This window comes from Bufo bufo, chromosome 5, assembly GCF_905171765.1.
Source record: "Bufo bufo chromosome 5, aBufBuf1.1, whole genome shotgun sequence".
In the NCBI taxonomy this organism is placed as follows: Eukaryota; Metazoa; Chordata; class Amphibia; order Anura; family Bufonidae; genus Bufo; species Bufo bufo.
Genome location: NC_053393.1, coordinates 220,467,724 through 220,488,289, shown reverse-complemented (window position 1 = coordinate 220,488,289; position 20,566 = coordinate 220,467,724). Strand labels below are relative to the sequence as shown.

General features: G+C 43.7%; 1 protein-coding gene across 4 annotated transcripts in view; it reads left to right on the top strand.

Moving 5' to 3' along the window:
- The window catches only part of ULK4 (unc-51 like kinase 4), an 837,710-nt gene that overhangs the window by 501,796 nt on the left and 315,348 nt on the right, over positions 1-20,566 (top strand). For all 4 annotated transcript variants that reach the window (XM_040432903.1, XM_040432904.1, XM_040432901.1 and 1 more), the window contains exon 32: positions 804-909. In XM_040432903.1, the coding sequence (XP_040288837.1) occupies positions 804-909 (106 nt within the window). The remainder of the gene's footprint in view (positions 1-803; positions 910-20,566) is intronic.

Below are 20,566 nucleotides of genomic sequence, written 5' to 3'. Positions count from 1 at the left end.
CATTTACTGAAGTGAGACAACCCCTTTAATGAAGTCTGGTGTTAGATGGTTAGCTGGTGTTACGGTAGATGGCATCATAAAACTTTGCACTTTGATTGGGCATTAAAAACTTGGAATAGTCTGAAAACCTGGAACACCAACAGTCCAGAAAATTAACTGGGCTGAGGATATTATTTACTTGCAATACTGCAATTTGCAGTAAATTCTGTGTATAATGTTGAACATTTGTTTAAAAGTGCTGCAATTACGTGAATTCCCTGCATGCCTCCTAGCGGAATACAATTACACGTGAAGATGTATGTAGGTACCTTGGACAATGCATTTGTCTTGAGTGACAAATTAATGATGCTGTCTGAAGGCACTTTGCACACTTATTGCCATCTATCATTTATCAAGGCAAACGTGTGTCTTAATAGCTTTGTGTTTTTATGTAGACTGGCTTTAATACCTTTTTTAGTTCCATTTATTATGTGGTCTTCAGACACAAAGGCTTCTGTCAAGTTGGTGTTTGTATATAAATCTCTCTCCTTACATGCTTCAGAAATAATTAGACCCACTGGTGGAAGTCGGCAAAAGAATCATTTATCTTCTTCAAGTGTAGAACAGATCTGAAAAACTGTTCCTGTTTATTAAAAGACCGATTTACGATATATATGGCTGCTGGGATTAGACGCTGTACAGTCTGGTTACCATTGTATTATGCGCCGTATGGTAACCTCCTCCAGTATGTGGAAGAGAAGTAATGCAACTAGATAGACTTAGACAATGTGATATGCTTATTGTGTCTACTTTGTTTTTTGCAGACACATCAAGATAATGTGCTTGGAAATGTAATTCAGAATGTGATATCGTTATTATACAACTTGGTTTCTCAGAAAGATACAAACATGAAGATTCTCTATGAGCAGGGTAAGTAGGCTCTATCTAATGTATGTGTTACTGGGGAAAAAACATATGTTTTTGGTCAAAATTCTGAGCAAAAACATTTAATGACCTCTAATTTTTGAGTGGTTGTGCTGTTTGCTATATTTCATAAGCCATACCCCCTTGGGCATATCTTCTGTGCTGTCCCATAGAGGTCCTGTCCATAAGATGGCCACTGATGAAGGTTCATGTGACCAGACACATCACTCAGCCTTCTCTATAGTTGAAGGGAGTAGACATTACTTGTCTACTCCGTCAGCAGCCATTTTATGGACTGCACAAAAGACTTTGCAAACAAGAGGGCATACCTTATGAAATATAGAAAATGGTGCAGAATTTCAACAAAGGCTGCATTAGTAAGTGCCATATAGTCATCTTACAAACCCCTTAGTCAACAGAAACCAGAAAGTAGCCAACGGGTTTCCCACTAAACATTATTCTCAGATTATGCTAGCTATGCATTATAAATCTTAGATGGAATACGTTATACCATGTAAAATAAATTCGATATCTTTGGTATCTTCTGAATTCTTGTATTGCACCTCCAAGTTTAGTGTATTTTCGCTGCTATTGACCATCCAGAAGTCTCATACGCCTAGGTGGCCTCGCTGGAGCCATGTAGGACTACCTACCCCAGGTGTTTTAGATAGCTTAGGACTTGTGAATGGCAGTTCTGGTGCCTAAGCTAGCCACAGCACCTGGCAGGCTTTCCTTCCAACCATGAATAGATAGTGTGATAGTGATGTTTTTTGATCTTAAAGTTCCAACAATCTCACACAATATACTGAAGATGTGTCACTGTACATTCTCAGCCTCTTTGCAGGCAAAGCTGCTATAGATAATTCTGAGCATGATAGAAATAAGTACTTCCAATGCAAATGTCTCTGAAATTGTCTAGTGAATTGTGGTTGATCTGGACCTATTCTTCTAGTAGAGCATGACACAACAGGTGGCCATAACCATTGGCTACAGCAAACAAATGAGCTGTTGTAAATATAAGGTAGAGGTGGGTGTCACAATCAAACCTAGTTCTTGAAGAGGTGATAAAGAAATGTATTTAAATATGTAAGTCTGGAAGGATTCAGGGTCTCCAGTTAACTTGCAATCTTGCCAAAAGGGGCCACTCTACCAAATTTTTTACAATCACACCTTGAAAACTTAACCTGGAATTTATCAAAAAAATAGACAAATGTCTAAGGAATTGTAGGCCGTGTTCACATCAGGCAGGATTCAGACAGCTGACTACATTTTTTTTGACGCTGTGAGGTCCGTATGTCTGCAAGGGGACAGACCTGGTGACTGTCTAATAGTGGCTCCAGGTGCATATGTGTGAAAAAAGGAGGTGTGGATTGAACTATTGATTTCAATGGGTCTGTGTGCAGTCCATTGTGCAGACAGCGCACAGACAAACAATACGGCCATCTAAATCACGCTTAAAGGTCAGCTTTCATTATTCTACCACTGTAAAGAGACTAGGACAAATATTATCCTTGCAAGAGTTGGACGTCAAGGAAAGAGAGTTGGAAAATCATTGTTTAATAAGATGAACATAAAAGCTTTTGAGCAGTTGTAATTGAGCAGACTGAGCAGTTGTAATTACTCTGCACTGCCTCTCCAAAGGAGACCATGCATATTTTATTCTGAACTACTGCAGGGGTGTGGAATTCCTATCGCCCGACGCCCGGGACATGCAGTTCCGGGCGCCGGGCAAGTAGTTTGAACAGTTGTTTAGCCCTGTGCGGGCAAGTAGCAGGGACATGTCGGTTGGGCAGTAATAGGAGCGGTCATATGCTTGCCGCGAGCTGACCGCTCCTACATCTATGTCAGCCTGCCCCTGCATCGTCTGCTCAGTTCAGTCACACAGCACACAATAGCAGAGACGCTGGCAGCAGGGAGGGGAGGGACTCGGGAGGAGTGTAATCTGATCCTAGAGTGAAAGCTGCTTCTGCCAGCCCCTCCCCGCCCACCAACCAATCAGAGCTGAGGCAAGGCAAGCACTAGCAGCTCTGAGTCGTCTGAGTAGTACAGGGAGTCTAAGAATAGGAATGAATCGAATGAGTCTTAGGTTAAAAGAATCTAAAGATCTGATTAGTTAGAGACTAGGAATGAGCGAACCCGAACTGTATAGTTCGGGTTCGTACCGAATTTTGCGGTGTCCGTGACATGGACCCGAACATTTTCGTAAAAGTCCGTGTTCGGGTTCGGTGTTCGGCGCTTTCTTGGCGCTTTTTGAAAGGCTGCAAAGCAGCCAATCAACAAGCGTCATACTACTTGCCCCAAGAGGCCATCACAGCCTTGCCTACTATTGGCATGGCTGTGATTGGCCAGTGCAGCATGTGACCCAGCCTCTATATAAGCTTGGGTCATGTTGCGCTGCACGTCACTCTGCTGATTGAAGCATAGGGAGAGCTGCGACGTTAGGGCGAGATTAGGCAGTGATTAACTCCTCCAAAAGACTTCATTCTGTGATCGATCTGCAGCTGTGGATCATTGAAGTGCTAATATTGACTTGCTCACTTTTTTGAGGCTGCCCAGAGCGTTTTTAGATCACTTTTTTTCTGGGGTGATCGGCGGCCATTTTGTGACTTGTGGTGCGCCAGCACAAGCTATCACCAAGTGTATTTAACCATCAGTAGTGTGGTTATTTTGTGCTATATCCTACATCAGCTGCAGGCTGAGCCTGTGTCACCGAAGTGCATTTAACCATCAACAGTCTGGTTATTTTTTGGCCATATACTACATCAGCTGCAGGCTGAGCCTGTGTCACCCAAGTGCATTTAACCATCAACAGTCTGATTATTTTTTGGCCATATACTACATCTGGTGCAGGCTGAGCCTGTGTCACCCAAGTGCATTTAACCATCAACAGTGTGGTTATTTTTTGGCCATATACTACATCAGGGGCAAGTTGAGCCTGTCACCCAGCGCCTAAAAAATAGACCTGACATTTCTATTCAACCAAATCTGTACTGTTTTAGCTGGTCAAGTTATTTGTAGTGACCGTAAAAGCACACTTTTTGTTCTGGGTTGAAAAACTATTCCCAAATTTGCCATTCTCAAAATAACTAGTTTCTGGTATATGAGGCCTACTTGAAATCTATCCCAAAAAGGATATCTTACATTGAAGGTACTGATAGTGTCATTCAGAAAAACCTAAGACACACGCTACCGTGCAGATAGAAGTCTGATTCTGAGATTAAACCTTAACCTGTCACACAGTGCAAAAAAAAACAGGTCTCACATTTCTATTCAAGCAAATCTGTACTGTTTTAGCTGGTCAAGTTATTTGTAGCGACCGTAAAAGCACTTTTTTTTTTCTGGTTTGAAAAACTATTCCCAAATTTGCCATTCTCAAAATAACTAGTTTCTGGTATTTGAGGCCTACTTGAAATCTATTCCAAAAAGGATATCTTACATTGAAGCTACTGATAGTGTCATTCAGAAAAACCTAAGACACACGCTACCGTGCAGATAGAAGTCTGATTCTGAGATTAAACCTTAACCTGTCACACAGTGCAAAAAAAAAACAGGTCTCACATTTCTATTCAAGCAAATCTGTACTGTTTTAGCTGGTCAAGTTATTTGTAGCGACCGTAAAAGCCCTTTTTTTTTTTTTCTGGGTTGAAAAACTATTCCCAAATTTGCCATTCTCAAAATAACTAGTTTCTGGTATTTGAGGCCTACTTGAAATCTATTCCAAAAAGGATATCTTACATTGAAGCTACTGATAGTGTCATTCAGAAAAACCTAAGACACACGCTACCGTGCAGATAGAAGTCTGATTCTGAGATTAAACCTTAACCTGTCACACAGTGCAAAAAAAAACAGGTCTCACATTTCTATTCAAGCAAATCTGTACTGTTTTAGCTGGTCAAGTTATTTGTAGCGACCGTAAAAGCCCTTTTTTTTTTTTTCTGGGTTGAAAAACTATTCCCAAATTTGCCATTCTCAAAATTGTGGTGAACGGGAACAATGAGGAAAACATCTAATAAGGGACGCGGACGTGGACATTGTCGTGGTGGTGTTAGTGGACCCTCTGGTGCTGGGAGAGGACGTGGCCGTTCTGCCACAGCCACACGTCCTAGTGTACCAACTACCTCAGGTCCCAGTAGCCGCCAGAATTTACAGGGATATTTGGTGGGGCCCAATGCCGTTCTAAGGATGGTAAGGCCTGAGCAGGTACAGTCATTAGTCAATTGGGTGGCCGACAGTGCATCCAGCACGTTCACATTATCTCCCACCCAGTCTTCTGCAGAAAGCGCACAGATGGCGCATGAAAACCAAGCCCATCAGTCTGTCACATCACCCCCATGCATATCAGGGAAACTGTCTGAGCCTCAAGTTATGCAGCAGTCTCTTATGCTGTTTGAAGACTCTGCTGCCAGGGTTTCCTAAGGGCATCCACCTAGCTCTTCACCAGGGGTGGAAGAGATAGAATGCACTAACGCACAACCACTTATGTTTCCTGATGATGAGGACATGGGAATACCACCTCAGCACGTCTCTGATGATGACGAAACACAGGTGCCAACTGCTGCGTCTTTCTTCAGTGTGCAGACTGAACAGGAGGTCAGGGATCAAGACTGGGTGGAAGACCATGCAGGGGACGATGAGGTCCTAGACCCCACATGGAATGAAGGTCGTGCCACTGACTTTCACAGTTCGGAGGAAGAGGCAGTGGTGAGACCGAGCCAACAGCGTAGCAAAAGAGGGAGCAGTGGGCAAAATCAGAACACCCGCCGCCAAGAGACTCCGCCTGCTACTGACCGCCGCCATCTGGGACCGAGCACCCCAAAGGCAGCTTCAAGGAGTTCCCTGGCATGGCACTTCTTCAAACAATGTGCTGACGACAAGACCCGAGTGGTTTGCACGCTGTGCCATCAGAGCCTGAAGCGAGGCATTAACGTTCTGAACCTTAGCACAACCTGCATGCAAAGCATGAACTGCAGTGGAGTAAACACCTTAAAAACAAGGAAGTCACTCAGGCTCCCCCTGCTGCCTCTTCAGCTGCTGCCGCCGCCTCGGCCTCTTCTGCTGCTGCCGCCGCCTCGGCCTCTTCTGCTGCTGCTGCCGCCGCCTCGGCCTCTTCCTCTGCCTCTGGAGGAACGTTGGCACCTGCCGCCCAGCAAACATGGGATGTACCACCAACACCACCACCTGCGTCACCAAGCATCTCAACCATGTCACACGGCAGCGTTCAGCTCTCCATCTCACAAACATTTGAGAGAAAGCGTAAATTCCCACCTAGCCACCCTCGATCCCTGGCCCTGAATGCCAGCATTTCTAAACTACTGGCCTATGAAATGCTGTCATTTAGGCTGGTGGACACACACAGCTTCAAACAGCTCATGTCGCTTGCTGTCCCACAGTATGTTGTTCCCAGCCGCCACTACTTCTCCAAGAGAGCCGTGCCTTCCCTGCACAAGCAAGTGTCCGATAAAATCAAGTGTGCACTGCGCAACGCCATCTGTGGCAAGGTCCACCTAACCACAGATACGTGGACCAGTAAGCACGGCCAGGGACGCTATATCTCCCTAACTGCACACTGGGTAAATGTAGTGGCGGCTGGGCCCCAGGCGGAGAGCTGTTTGGCGCACGTCCTTCCGCCGCCAACGATCGCAGGGCAACATTCTTTGCCTCCTGTCTCCTCCTCCTCCTACTCAGCTTCCTCCTCCTCTTCTTCCACCTGCTCATCCAATCAGCCACACACCTTCACCACCAACTTCAGCACAGCCCGGGGTAAACGTCAGCAGGCCATTCTGAAACTCATATGTTTGGGGGACAGGCCCCACACCGCACAGGAGTTGTGGCGGGGTATAGAACAACAGACCGACGAGTGGTTGCTGCCGGTGAGCCTCAAGCCCGGCCTGGTGGTGTGCGATAATGGGCGAAATCTCGTTGCAGCTCTGGGACTAGCCGGTTTGATGCACATCCCTTGCCTGGCGCATGTGCTGAATTTGGTGGTGCAGAAGTTCATTCGCAACTACCCCGACATGTCAGAGCTGCTGCATAAAGTGCGGGCCGTCTGTTCGCGCCACCGGCGTTCACACCCTGCCGCTGCTCGCCTGTCTGCGCTACAGCGTAACTTCGGCCTTCCCGCTCACCGCCTCATATGCGACGTACCCACCAGGTGGAACCTCACCTTGCATATGCTGGACAGACTGTGCGAGCAGCAGCAGGCCATAGTGGAGTTTCAGCTGCAGCACGCACGTGTCAGTCGCACTGTGGATCAGACACACTTCACCACCAATGACTGGGCCTCCATGCGAGACATGTGTGCCCTGTTGCGCTGTTTCGAGTACTCCACCAACATGGCCAGTGGCGATGACGCCGTTATCAGCGTTACAATACCACTTCTATGTCTCCTTGAGAAAACACTTAGGGCGATGATGGAAGAGGAGGTGGCCCAGGAGGAAGAGGAGGAAGAGGGGTCATTTTTAGCACTTTCAGGCCAGTCTCTTCGAAGTGACTCAGAGGGAGGTTTTTTGCAACACCAGAGGCCAGGTACAAATGTGGCCAGACAGGGCCCACTACTGGAGGACGAGGAGGAGGAGGAGGTGGAGGAGGATGAGGATGAAGCATGTTCACAGCGGGGTGGCACCCAAAGCAGCTCGGGCCCATCACTGGTGCGTGGCTGGGGGGAAACACAGGACGATGACGATACGCCTCCCACAGAGGACAGCTTGTCCTTACCTCTGGGCAGCCTGGCACACATGAGCGAGTACATGCTGCAGTGCCTGCGCAACGACAGCAGAGTTGCCCACATTTTAACGTGTGCGGACTACTGGGTTGCCACCCTGCTGGATCCCCGGTACAAAGACAATGTGCCCACCTTACTTCCTACACTGGAGCGTGATAGGAAGATGCGCAAGTACAAGCGCACGTTGGTAGACGCGCTACTGAGAGCATTCCCAAATGTCACAGGGGAACCAGTGGAAGCCCAAGGCGAAGGCAGAGGAGGAGCAAGAGGTCGCCAACGCAGCTGTGTCACGGCCAGCTCCTCTGAGGGCAGGGTTAGCATGGCAGAGATGTGGAAAAGTTTTGTCACCACGCCACAGCTAACTGCACCACCACCTGATATGGAACGTGTTAGCAGGAGGCAACATTTCACTAACATGGTGGAACAGTACCTGTGCACACCCCTCCACGTACTGACTGATGGTTCGGCCCCATTCAACTTCTGGGTCTCCAAATTGTCCACGTGGCCAGAGCTAGCCTTTTATGCCTTGGAGGTGCTGGCCTGCCCGGCGGCCAGCGTTTTGTCTGAACGTGTATTCAGCACGGCAGGGGGCGTCATTACAGACAAACGCAGCCGCCTGTCTACAGCCAATGTGGACAAGCTGACGTTCATAAAAATGAACCAGGCATGGATCCCACAGGACCTGTCCATCCCTTGTGCAGATTAGATATTAACTACCTCCCCTTAACAATATATTATTCTACTCCAGGGCACTTCCTCATTCAATACTATTTTTAATTTCATTTTACCATTATATTGCGGGGCAACCCAAAGTTGAATGAACCTCTCCTCTGTCTGGGTGCTGGGGCCTAAATGTGTGACAGTGGCCTGTTCCAGTGGTGGGTGACGTGAAGCCTGATTCTCTGCTATGACATGAAGACTTATTCTGTGCTGATATGAAGCCAGATTCTCTGTTACGCGACCTCTCTCCTCTGCCTGGGTGCCTGGGCCTAAATATGTGACAGTGGCCTGTTCCAGTGGTGGGTGACGTGAAGCCTGATTCTCTGCTATGACATGAAGACAGATTCTGCGCTGACATAAGGCCAGATTCTCTGTTACGGGACCGCTCTCCTCTGTCTGGGTGCCGGGGCCTAAATGTGTGACAGTGGCCTGTTCCAGTGGTGGGTGACGTGAAGCCTGATTCTCTGCTATGACATGAAGACAGATTCTGTGCTGACATAAGGCCAGATTCTCTGTTACGCGACCTCTCTCCTCTGCCTGGGTGCCTGGGCCTAAATGTGTGACAGTGGCCTGTTCCAGTGGTGTTTGACGTGAAGCCTGATTCTCTGCTATGACATGAAGACAGATTCTGTGCTGACATAAGGCCAGATTCTCTGTTACGGGACCGCTCTCCTCTGTCTGGGTGCCGGGGCCTAAATGTGTGACAGTGGCCTGTTCCAGTGGTGGGTGACGTGAAGCCTGATTCTCTGCTATGACATGAAGACAGATTCTGCGCTGACATAAGGCCAGATTCTCTGTTACGGGACCGCTCTCCTCTGTCTGGGTGCCGGGGCCTAAATGTGTGACAGTGGCCTGTTCCAGTGTTGGGTGACGTGTAGCCTGATTCTCTGCTCTGACATGAAGACAGATTCTGTGCTGACATAAGGCCAGATTCTCTGTTACGGGACCGCTCTCCTCTGTCTGGGTGCCGGGGCCTAAATGTGTGACAGTGGCCTGTTCCAGTGGTGGGTGACGTGAAGCCTGATTCTCTGCTATGACATGAAGACTGATTCTGTGCTGACATGAAGCCAGATTCTCTGCTATGGCATGAAGAGACTGATTCTGTGCTGACATGAAGCCAGATTCTTTGCTAAGGCATGAAGAGACTGATTCTCTGCAGACGTGAAGCCAGATTCTCTGCTATGGGACCTCTGTCCAATTGATATTGGTTCATTTTTATTTTTTTTATTTTTATTTTAATTCATTTCCCTATCCACATTTGTTTGCAGGGGATTTACCTACATGTTGCTGCCTTTTGCAGCCCTCTAGCTCTTTTCTGGGCTGTTTTACAGCCTTTTTAGTGCCCAAAAGTTCGGGTCCCCATTGACTTCAATGGGGTTCGGGTTCGGGACGAAGTTCGGTTCGGGTTCGGATCCCGAACCCGAACATTTCCGGGAAGTTCGGCCGAACTTCTCGAACCCGAACATCCAGGTGTTCGCTCAACTCTATTAGAGACTCATTCGATTCTTTGAGTTAAAAGAGCAGACTCTAGAACAGGTTACACTGAGTAAGAGGCTAGAACAGGTTATTACACTGAGGCTGTCGGCTGATGCTTTTGTTGCAGCAGTGATAAGGTTAAGGGACAGGAGCAGAGAGATAAGAGAAGTGACAGATGACACACAGTTTAGATTACAGGGTAAATTAACCCTTTAGGATCAAATTGGCTTCTCAGGAGATATATATGTTATATGTTCTGGAATGTGTTGGATAACACTGACAGCATTATGTCAGTGTTATCCAATAGATTCCAGAACTGTAAGGGTTACATAGCATCATAAATCAGTATAATGCTATGTGACCCCAGTCAGCGCTTGCAGTTCAGGCCGGGAGCTGCGATGTGGACAGGCTCCGGGAGGAACGCTCATCTGCAGGGGTGTCAGAAATAAAGGTTGTGCTGTCTGTCTTCTGAGGCTCTGGCCCTGCCTGCAATCTGCACTGCACATGGCACTTGATAAACTATAATGTCTCCCTGTTGCCCCCATACAGTATAACGTCTCCCTCTTGCCCCCATACAGTATAACGTTAGTATAAGTTCAGGACAAGTAGATGGTCATGAGGGACAAGTAGATTGAGCCCCCACTTTAGTCCTTCGACAAGTAGTTTTTTTTTTAATTTCCACACCCCTGTACTGATCAGCGGGAATGCTGGGAGTCGAAACCCAGCCAATCTGCTATTGATGACCTGTCCTGAGGATAGGTCATCTATATTAACCCACAGGACAATCCCTTTTGAAAACTCTTAAAGGAATTTTCAGGATTACTATTGTTTTTAACAGATATGTTCACGTATTTGCTTGTGGATTTTCAACTTCTGAGTTCAGTGGAATAGTCAAAATCTTCAACAAACCCCAATTGTTGTGGATTTTACTGCAGATTATCTGTGGATCCACAGTGAAATCTCCCTATCCTGGCACTTCCCTAGCTCCCTTTACTGGTTACCTGCCAACCTCTATACATCAAGCATCAAGTAATGAAGTTGCAGCCAAACATAGTCTACAATGGTCATCATTAATGATTGATTAAAGCCAGCTGTTTAGCTAAAACCCCCTTTGTTTACATGATTAAAAAGGAGTATTAGTGGTCACTAAGGGGTTAATAAGGCTGTCTATTTAGGCTTTGCCTGTCTTGGTGAACCATGTCCATTGTTTAACTTTTTGCTTTGCATGCACCAAAAATTTAAAGTATTATTTTTGCAAATTGAGACTTTTGGGGGTTCAGATTATGCCAAAAATTGGCATAAACTGATTAAGAAATTTGGCCCATTATTTCTCCTAAGGTGAATCACATTTCTAGTAGGTTTGCAATATTTATTTTTTTCTGATGTGCAATGCCACCTTTTTTGGTAGTGTGCTGTAAAACATGGCGAATCTTCACTTTTCCTACGAATGAAGCATATAAAACTGTGCTCTGAAATATTTTACTGTGCCCTTATGTTTTACAGCTATCTGTTCTGCTTGCATTTGTTTCATACACTTTACACTGTTTGGTTTAAAGCATCGAATTATGTGCACATTCCAACTTGAAGTACTTTTTTTTTTTTTACTGTTAATGCAGTTTTTGTATCAAGTAATATCTCGGGAGTCAGGACACCACATCTATTTATTAATACTCAGACTTTAGGTAGGAAAAACTGTGTTCTCATAAATGTGAAATGACAGTTCTTATCATACGGTTTTTCCATGTCAGTAAGAATCCTAATGTCCCAGTGGACTTTGAAAATGATACACAATGATAAGGATGAATACTGAATTTTTAATACTTTTCAACTGTAACCATTTATAGTATGTTCATAAAGAAGAACATTTGCCACTATAAAATCACACTTTGGTTTGCATTGTGTGTGTGTATATATATATATATATATATATATATATATATATATATATATATAAAAGTTTGGGCATCCCTGTCAAAATTACTGTGTCTGTGAACAGTTAAGTAAGTTGAAGATGAAATGATATATTCCCTTTGTATTTTAAGCAAAAAAAATTTTTTCCCATCTTTTATAATTTCAAAATAAAAAGCAAAACTTTAGGCACCCTGCATAGTTAGTACACAGTAGCACCCCCTTTGGCAAGTATCACAAGTATCATAGCTTTTTGTAGCCAGCCAAAAGTCTTTCAATTCCTGTTTGAGGGATTTTCATCTTGCAAAAGTCTTACAGTTTTGTGAGATACCTGGGCCGTCTTGCATAAACTACTCTTTTGAGGTCTATCCACAGATTTTCATTGATGTTTAGGGGACTGTGACGGCAATGGTAAAACTTTCAGCTTGTGCCTTTTGAGGTAGTCTGTCGTGGATTTTGAGGTGTGTTTAGGATCATTATCCACTTGTTGAAACCATCCTCTTTTCAACTTCAGCTGTTTTACAGTTGGTGTTATGTTTACTTCAAGAATTTGCTGGAATTTCAATTGAATTTATTCTTCCCTCTACCCGTGAAATATTTACCGTCCCATTGGCTGCAACCCAACTCCAAAGCATGATTGATCCATCTCCATGCTTAATGGTTGGAGAGGTGTTCTTTTCATGAAATAGTGTACCCTTTTTTCTCCAAACATACCTTTGCTCATTGTGGCCAAAGAGTTCTATTTTAACCTCATTGGTCCAAAGGACTTGTTTCCAAAATGCATCAGGCTTGTTTAGATGTTATTTTGCAAACTTCTGATGCTGACTTTTGTGGTGAGAATGCAGGAGAGGTTTTCTTCTGATGACTTATCCATGAAAGTCATATTTGTGCAGGTGTTGCTGAACATTAGAACAATGAACCACAAATCCAGAGTCTGCTAAATCTTCCTGAAGGTCTTTTGCAGTCAAGTGGAGCTCTTATTTGCCATTCTAGCAGCTGTCTCAGAAAATTCTCTTGGTCTCTCAGACTTTTTCTTGACTTCCACTGTTCCTATTAACTACCATTTCTTAATTACATTTCAAACTAAGGAAATGGCAACCTGAAAACGGCTTGCTATCTTCTTATGGCCTTTTCCTGCTTTGGGGTCCTCAATCATTTTCATTTTCAGAGTGTTAGACAGCTGATTAGAAGAACCCATGGATGCTGTTTTTTGGGACAAGAGGAGTCTGAGTGTTCTACAGTCTTAACACAGCTGATTAGCGGGGGTCCCTGGTGTCGGACCCCCACTGACCAGATACTGATGACCTATCCTAAGGATAGGTCATCGGTAAAAAAAAAAAATCTCAGAAAACCCTTTTAAGGTCTGACACCTCAATCAAAGTTATTTGAGCATACTTCTGCCTGATGCTCCTTTACTTTTTTCACTCTGTTGTAGAAAAGTGTGTTTCATCTTCAACTTGCTTAAATGTTTACAGTAACAGTCATTTTGACTAGGGGTGCCCTAGCGGAGATCTCAACACTGTTAAACATTGTATGTCCCGGTAGCTGGGAGAACGACAACAAACTGGAATGACAGCAAGAGGTGCATATAGGCGACCTCAGCACAGATGATGATGTGATTAGAATGGTGAGTAGTGATCCATTTCGTACTACAAGTGAAATTGGACTTCATATCCAAGCCTAGAGCGGCAAACAGTGTCTACATAAACCATCAGAAGACATTTGCACAACATTGGGCTATGAACCAGATGTCCGGCTACAAGTGTTCCAATGACCTCACACCACCGCTTTCAAAGGCTATCATGGTGCACAGCAAGACAGCAATGGAAGCTGGAATGAAGGTCTGTCCTCTCCAGCGATGAGTCCTGCTTTTGTCTTTGACACAGTGACAGCTTGACATTACATTAATTTGGTCTTGGAACCAGTAGTACAGCCATTTGTAGATATATAGAATGCATTTGGAAAGTCTTCAGAACCTTTCACTTTTTTTTTTCACATTTTGTTATTTTGCGGCCTTGTGGTAAACATTTTTTTCCCTCTAATCTGCAGTCAATACCCCATAATAAGAATTGAAAACAAAATGTAATTTTTTTTGCAAATGTCTTAAAAAAGGGGAAAAAAAATGCATGGACATAAGTATTCAGACCCTTTGCTATGACACTTGAAATTTAGCCCTGGTGGCCTCCCATTTCTCTTTATCATGTTTGAGATGTTTCTACACCTTGACAGGAGTCCACTTGCGGTAAATTAAGTTGATTGGACATATAAGGTCTCGCAGCATGTTGCATGTAACAGTGTGACACCATAGACTATAATTATAAAAACTGGCGTGCAACATCAATGTCGCAGTGTAGTTGTGCCCTATGTGTTGTGCGACACATGTCGTTGTGTAGCCCTAGCCTTACTGCAGCATTCCACCAGTCAGGGCTTTATGGCAGATCACTAATAATGCCTCCTGATGTCTGCTTTTTAAAACAGCAAGCACCCAGCTGCTACGGTGCCCGCCCATAGTCTTTACATATTGGAAGTGGCTTTTAGGCTAGGGCAACTTGGAGACACTACAGTGGAGCAGCCAACCTTTACATTGACTTATCTTGTCTATGATATATTGAATCAATGTTGAATTTCATGCCTTTGTAGTCAGATAACTCAAAACTCAGTGATATAATGTGCACTTCCAAGAGCTCATCATCTTCATAATTAAGTAAAGTAATGCAAAGATGTTATACACTTAAGTAGATGTTAACTATGGATATATTGTCACAGTGAAGATGGTGCAGGAACATGGTAATGAGCTTTCTGTTAGACCATTAGACTGGAAACTCTACTTGGCTTGTATGCTAAATGGAGTTGGAGACGACACATCTTCACTGTTAGCCAGCTGGTAGCTCGTTCCATGACGCGAAAATTAATGAAAGGTGACTTGGTCATTTCACCTGCTTGTCTATTACATCACTATACTGGCACTGAAAGGAAGAAGGGAGCAGGGCAGCTACTGAGCATGCTAGTCCACCACTGAATGCAGGAAGAGGTGGGCCAGAAGGATAAACAGCAGGGGGCACTACTAAAGGGGAAAATGTAATATACACAAAAAATATACAATATTTTTATTGCATGTATATTGCAATAATACTTCATTTGACATGCCTTATTCATTACATAGCAATACATTTTGTGGGATATCCCCTTTAAGGGTGTTATCCTACAAGTAATGTAAAAAATGAACATCCAATACCCTATTGTACATAACAGTCTCTGTCTAACAGATTTAGAACCAGCCCTGTACCACACATGGATCCAGAGATCTCCCCATTTCCTGCTGCAATTGCTCCGCTAGATTTATTTCAAGCTGGCAGCTCAAGTGCCAACCTCTGTACAGAGAATTTAGAAAAAGGGCAAACAGCAGGTGGGGCTCTACAGATAGATTTCAGTGAACAACTGGTTAAATACTAAATTTTCAATTACAAAAGTATTTAGTCCCCGTCAGCTGATGGATCATGTGAAGCCTTGTCTTGAATTTCCTGACCTAATGAACACTCATTTAAGCCATATTCTTATCAGTTTGATGAGTTTAGCTGTATTGAGTGTATATGAAGTCAGGAGATCAGAGTTAAGGCTTCAAATGAGCAATCAGCTGATGGGACTGAGAAGTAATACAAACCGGATTCCAAAAAAGTTGGGACACTAAACAAATTGTGAATAAAAACTGAATGCAATGATGTGGAGATGGCAAATGTCAATATTTTATTTGTAATAGAACGTAGATGACAGATCAAACGTTTAATCCGAGTAAATGTATCATTTTAAAGGAAAAATACGTTGATTCCAATTTTCACGGTGTCAACAAATCCTAAAAAAGTTGGGACAAGTAGCAATAAGAGGCTGGAAAAAGTAAATTTGAGCATAACGAAGAGCTGGAAGACCAATTAACACTAATTAGGTCAATTGGCAACATGATTGGGTATAAAAAGAGCTTCTCAGAGTGGCAGTGTCTCTCAGAAGCCAAGATGGGTAGAGGATCACCAATTCCCAGAATGTTGCGCAGAAAGATAGTGGAGCAATATCAGAAAGGTGTTACCCAGCGAAAAATTGCAAAGACTTTGCATCTATCATCATCAACTGTGCATAACATCATCCGAAGATTCAGAGAATCTGGAACAATCTCTGTGCGTAAGGGTCAAGGCCGTAAAACCATACTGGATGCCCGTGATCTCTGGGCCCTTAAATGACACTGCACCACAAACAGGAATGCTACTGTAAAGGAAATCACAGAATGGGCTCAGGAATACTTCCAGAAACCATTGTCAGTGAACACAATCCACCGTGCCATCCACCGTTGCCAGCTGAAACTCTACAGTGCAAAGAAGAAGCCATTTCTAAGCAAGATCCACAAGCTCAGGCGTTTTCACTGGGCCAGGGATCATTTAAAATGGAGTGTGGCAAAATGGAAGACTGTTCTGTGGTCAGACGAGTCACGATTCGAAGTTCTTTTTGGAAATCTGGGACGCCATGTCATCCGGACCAAAGAGGACAAGGACAACCCAAGTTGTTATCAATGCTCAGTTCAGAAGCCTGCATCTCTGATGGTATGGGGTTGCATGAGTGCGTGTGGCATGGGCAGCTTGCATGTCTGGAAAGGCACCATCAATGCAGAAAAATATATTCAGGTTCTAGAACAACATATGCTCCCATCCAGACGTCATCTCTTTCAGGGAAGACCCTGCATTTTTCAACAAGATAATGCCAGACCACATTCTGCATCAATCACAACATCATGGCTGCGTAGGAGAAGGATCTGGGTACTGAAATGGCCAGTCTGCAGTCCAGATCTTTCACCTATAGAGAACATTTGGTGCATCATAAAGAGGAAGGTGCAACAAAGAAGGCCCAAGACGATTGAACAGTTAGAGGCCTGTATTAGACAAGAATGGGAGAGCATTCCTATTTCTAAACTTGAGAAACTGGTCTCCTCGGTCCCCAGACGTCTGTTGAGTGTTGTAAGAAGAAGGGGAGATGCCACACAGTGGTGAAAATGGCCTTGTCCCAACTTTTTGGGGATTTGTTGACACCATGAAATTCTGATTCAACATATTTTTCCCTTAAAATGGTACATTTTCTCAGTTTAAACTTTTGTTCCGTGATTTATGTTCTATTCTGAATAAAATATTAGAAGTTGGCACCTCCACATCATTTCATTCAGTTTTTATTCATGATTTGTATAGTGTCATAATTTTTTTGGAATCCGGTTTGTACTCTGTACATACTGATTTTTAACCCCTGTATCTCAAAAACAGCCGAAAATTTTAAAGACCAATTGAATTTTTTATTTTTTTACCCAAGATAATTAAAATGCGTTCATAAAAAAATGGTGTCCATAGTCTTTAAGCAAAAGATAGATGCAAGTTTACATAGCCAATTCTATCTCTCTTTGGATAGATGCCTGTATACTGCACAATCATCGTTCTCATGGGAAATCTTAAAGGGGTTATCCAAGGCTATTAACTGCCCCCCATATGCCGGGCCCCTCACATTGAATATACTTACCTGGATCCCCGCTCCCTGCACCACTACTGGTCCCCGCACCGCCGCTGCCGATTCTTCTCGTGTGCAGATGAAAACATCCGGTGTCGGGGGGAGCAGCCAATGGCAGGCGGGGATGGTGACAAGCCTCCCTAGCGTCACCCGAGATGCTAGGGAGGCTCGTCCCCGCCTGCCATATTCAATGTGAGGGGCCCGGCATATAGAGGGGCAGTTTATAGCCTTGGATAACCCCTTTAAGACAATAATACTCCTTGACATGAAGTACATAAAATAGCTAACCTTACCACAATGCCCTTTTTTATTTTTAAGAAATCTGAATGTGGATTTACATGGTGCCATAATTGAGCAGATTATTGAGAAGAAACATTCCTGCAAACGCTCGTTTCTGACAATCTGCCCATGTAATGTTGTAGCCGATCGCCCGATAAACGAGTGATCTGCTGATCAGAAACAATGCAGCTGTATGAGGACGAGAGATAGCGGCCGCTTATACTATGGTGGTGATCACTGCATGTAAATGCAACACTTCACCCCCATTGAATGAGCAGCCAACTGTCGAGAAGGAGCACTTCCTTTCCGACACGCTGCTGCTCCTCAGCAGGTGTAAGTGCACCTTTACTCTTAAAGGCCAATAATCTTTGTAATAGTCCTAATTTTAGTATAATGGATGTTTTGCACAGCATTGATATACACATGGTTAATTGACTTCTGAACAAATTAATTAACAGTACAGTCCATTGATTTTTTATGTGTCAGTAATTAAACGAACCACACCCACGCACCTCTGTTTGGCTGCAGAACAAAAGATTTGATGGGCATTAAAAGGTAAATAAGAAGATGAAAGTGCCTGCTTATAAAATACTCTGTGGATCAGGGTTGATGATACATTAGTTAATGCTTTTTATATTGTTTGTTTGAAGTGATAAACTGATTGTTAGATCTTTCTTTGTTTTATCTGGTATCGCTAATGTTATGAGTCACATACAGTGATGTATATGCATGTGTGTGGTCTGGTGCTGTCCAGGTGTACAATGGGATCGTTTTCTCTGAAAACATGCCAAGAAAAGTAATAAAGCCCTTTCTGTCTATCATGACTAATATATACTGCAAACAGAAAAAGTTGCTTTCTGACCGGCGACACAGCCGAGATCAATGATTGTGTACACTTTGGCATTACAGTTGCTGTTTTTTAAGTTCAGCATAGACATAGCCTGGGCTTTGAAAGATAATCATTTTATCCTTAACTGATTAGTAGATATACGCCATTGTGCCTCCGTAACTCACAAGACTTCATGCCATAGTCAAATACCAGTCAAGGCTTGCAAATTCCATATCATGTACAACTTACAGGGCATTAGCAAGCTGATATATGGGGAGTTGTTTGCAGGATCCAAACTGATAAGGTCGTAACAATGATTCCCAATGGAAAACAAAAAGTTCAAAGCAACCGTTGGACCGCTGCAAAAATCAACTTTTTTCCACAGGGAAAGAGCGCTCCCCTACCTGAAGTAGATTTTAATATCTTGTGCTTGCACAAGAGATGATGTGACACATTTATTATGAGTTACGCACCTCTTAATTAACTGGTTAGATCTTCCTCCAGCTGGATGTTTACTAGTGTTGAGCGCGAATATTCGAATAGCGAATATTGTTTGCAAATATCACCATTTCGAGAATTAACGAAAATTTAGAATATAGTGCTATATATTCGTTATATTGAATATTCAGATTTTTTTTTTCCATCCGAGCACATGATTCCTCTCTGCTTCTTGCTTGTGGGCCAATGAGAAGGAAGCAATGTCAAGTTCACAGCAATACTTAGTGAACCAATCAGTAATCTGTAGTCAGACCTGCTAAAATCGGAAGTTGCACGTAGTAGGTGAGTGTGAAGTTGGTCATGGCGGTATAGAGGCAGCAGGGTCACTGGTTGTAGGCTTGTCTGAAGAGGTGGGTTTTTAGGTTTCCTTTAAAGGACTCCACTGTAGGTGAGAGTCTGATATGTTGGGGTAGCGAGTTCCATAGTGTGGAGGATGCACGGGAGAAATCTTGGAGGCGATTGTGGAAAGAGGTGATAAGAGGAGAGGAGAGAAGAAGGTCTTGTGAGGATCGGAGATTGCGTGTGGGGATGTATCGGGAAAGTAGCTCAGAGATGTAGGGAGGGGACAGGTTGTGGACGGCCTTGTATGTATTTGTTAGTACTTTGAAGTGAATTCGCTGGGCAGTGAGGAGCCAGTGAAGGGATTGGCAGAGGGGAGAGGCAGAGGAGTAACAGGGTAAGAGGTGGATTAGTCGGGCAGCAGAGTTAAGGATAGATTGGAGGGGTGCGAGAGTGCTAGATAGAAGGCGACAGAGGAGAATGTTGCAGTATCCACTGTTATCCACTGGTCTCCATATAGTACCCACCCAGAGGTTCCCCCTAAGGCCTTGCAACTATGAAATGTTGTTCTCATCTGCTTTTCTCTGATTAAAGGCTTTTTTTCTGAAAGAACTAGTTGCCGATGTGAGGCTGGCTTAGCTATTTTTGTAGCTTTGTAACTAGAAATGTTGTTCTTATCTGATTAAGGGCTTCTGTTCTGAAAGAACTAGTTGCCGATGTGAGGCTGGCTTAGCTTTTTTTGTGGCTTTGCTACATAAGCCTGTTTAAAAGACATCTCTGCCAATCTGCTGTGTGAAAATAATGAAATTTACATTGCTGCTGTGTTCTCCTGTGCAGCAGCAAGTAATTATTATTATAGGTCCTGCTACAGTAGGTCACTTCAATGGGACAGCTCCTTCCTATTCACCATACTGAGGATACATAATCAGTGTAGCAAATACAGACAACACCTTCAGAAACTTTATTTCATTATTTTGGATCAACTTCAGACAAAGATGCTTTCAAAGTAACCTTCAACTGAAAGTAAGACAAGAGAATTACGACTTAGAAAGCTTACACCTCTCTCAATGAAACATGCAAGCCAGCTCTATTTCTAGTGTTGAATCTCTTTTTATTGTATAGAAAAACAAAGCAATTAAACAGAGCAGCAATGACAATTGTAGGCAGTAGATATCTCCAATTCCAGATCCACATAAAACTTAAAGTACAGTGCAAAGACGGACTTAGAGAACGACATATCTCCCTGGCCCACACACAATGCGGCCCTAAGAAATCAGTTACCACAAAATAAATACATATCAAGTGGTTCAGCAATGAGAGAAACAAAAAGTGTAACTCATAGAGCCATGACTGCTGAAAGAAGCCAGCTCTATTTCTAGAAGGACAAGAGAACCAAAATGCCTCAAGAGAAACTTGGTTGA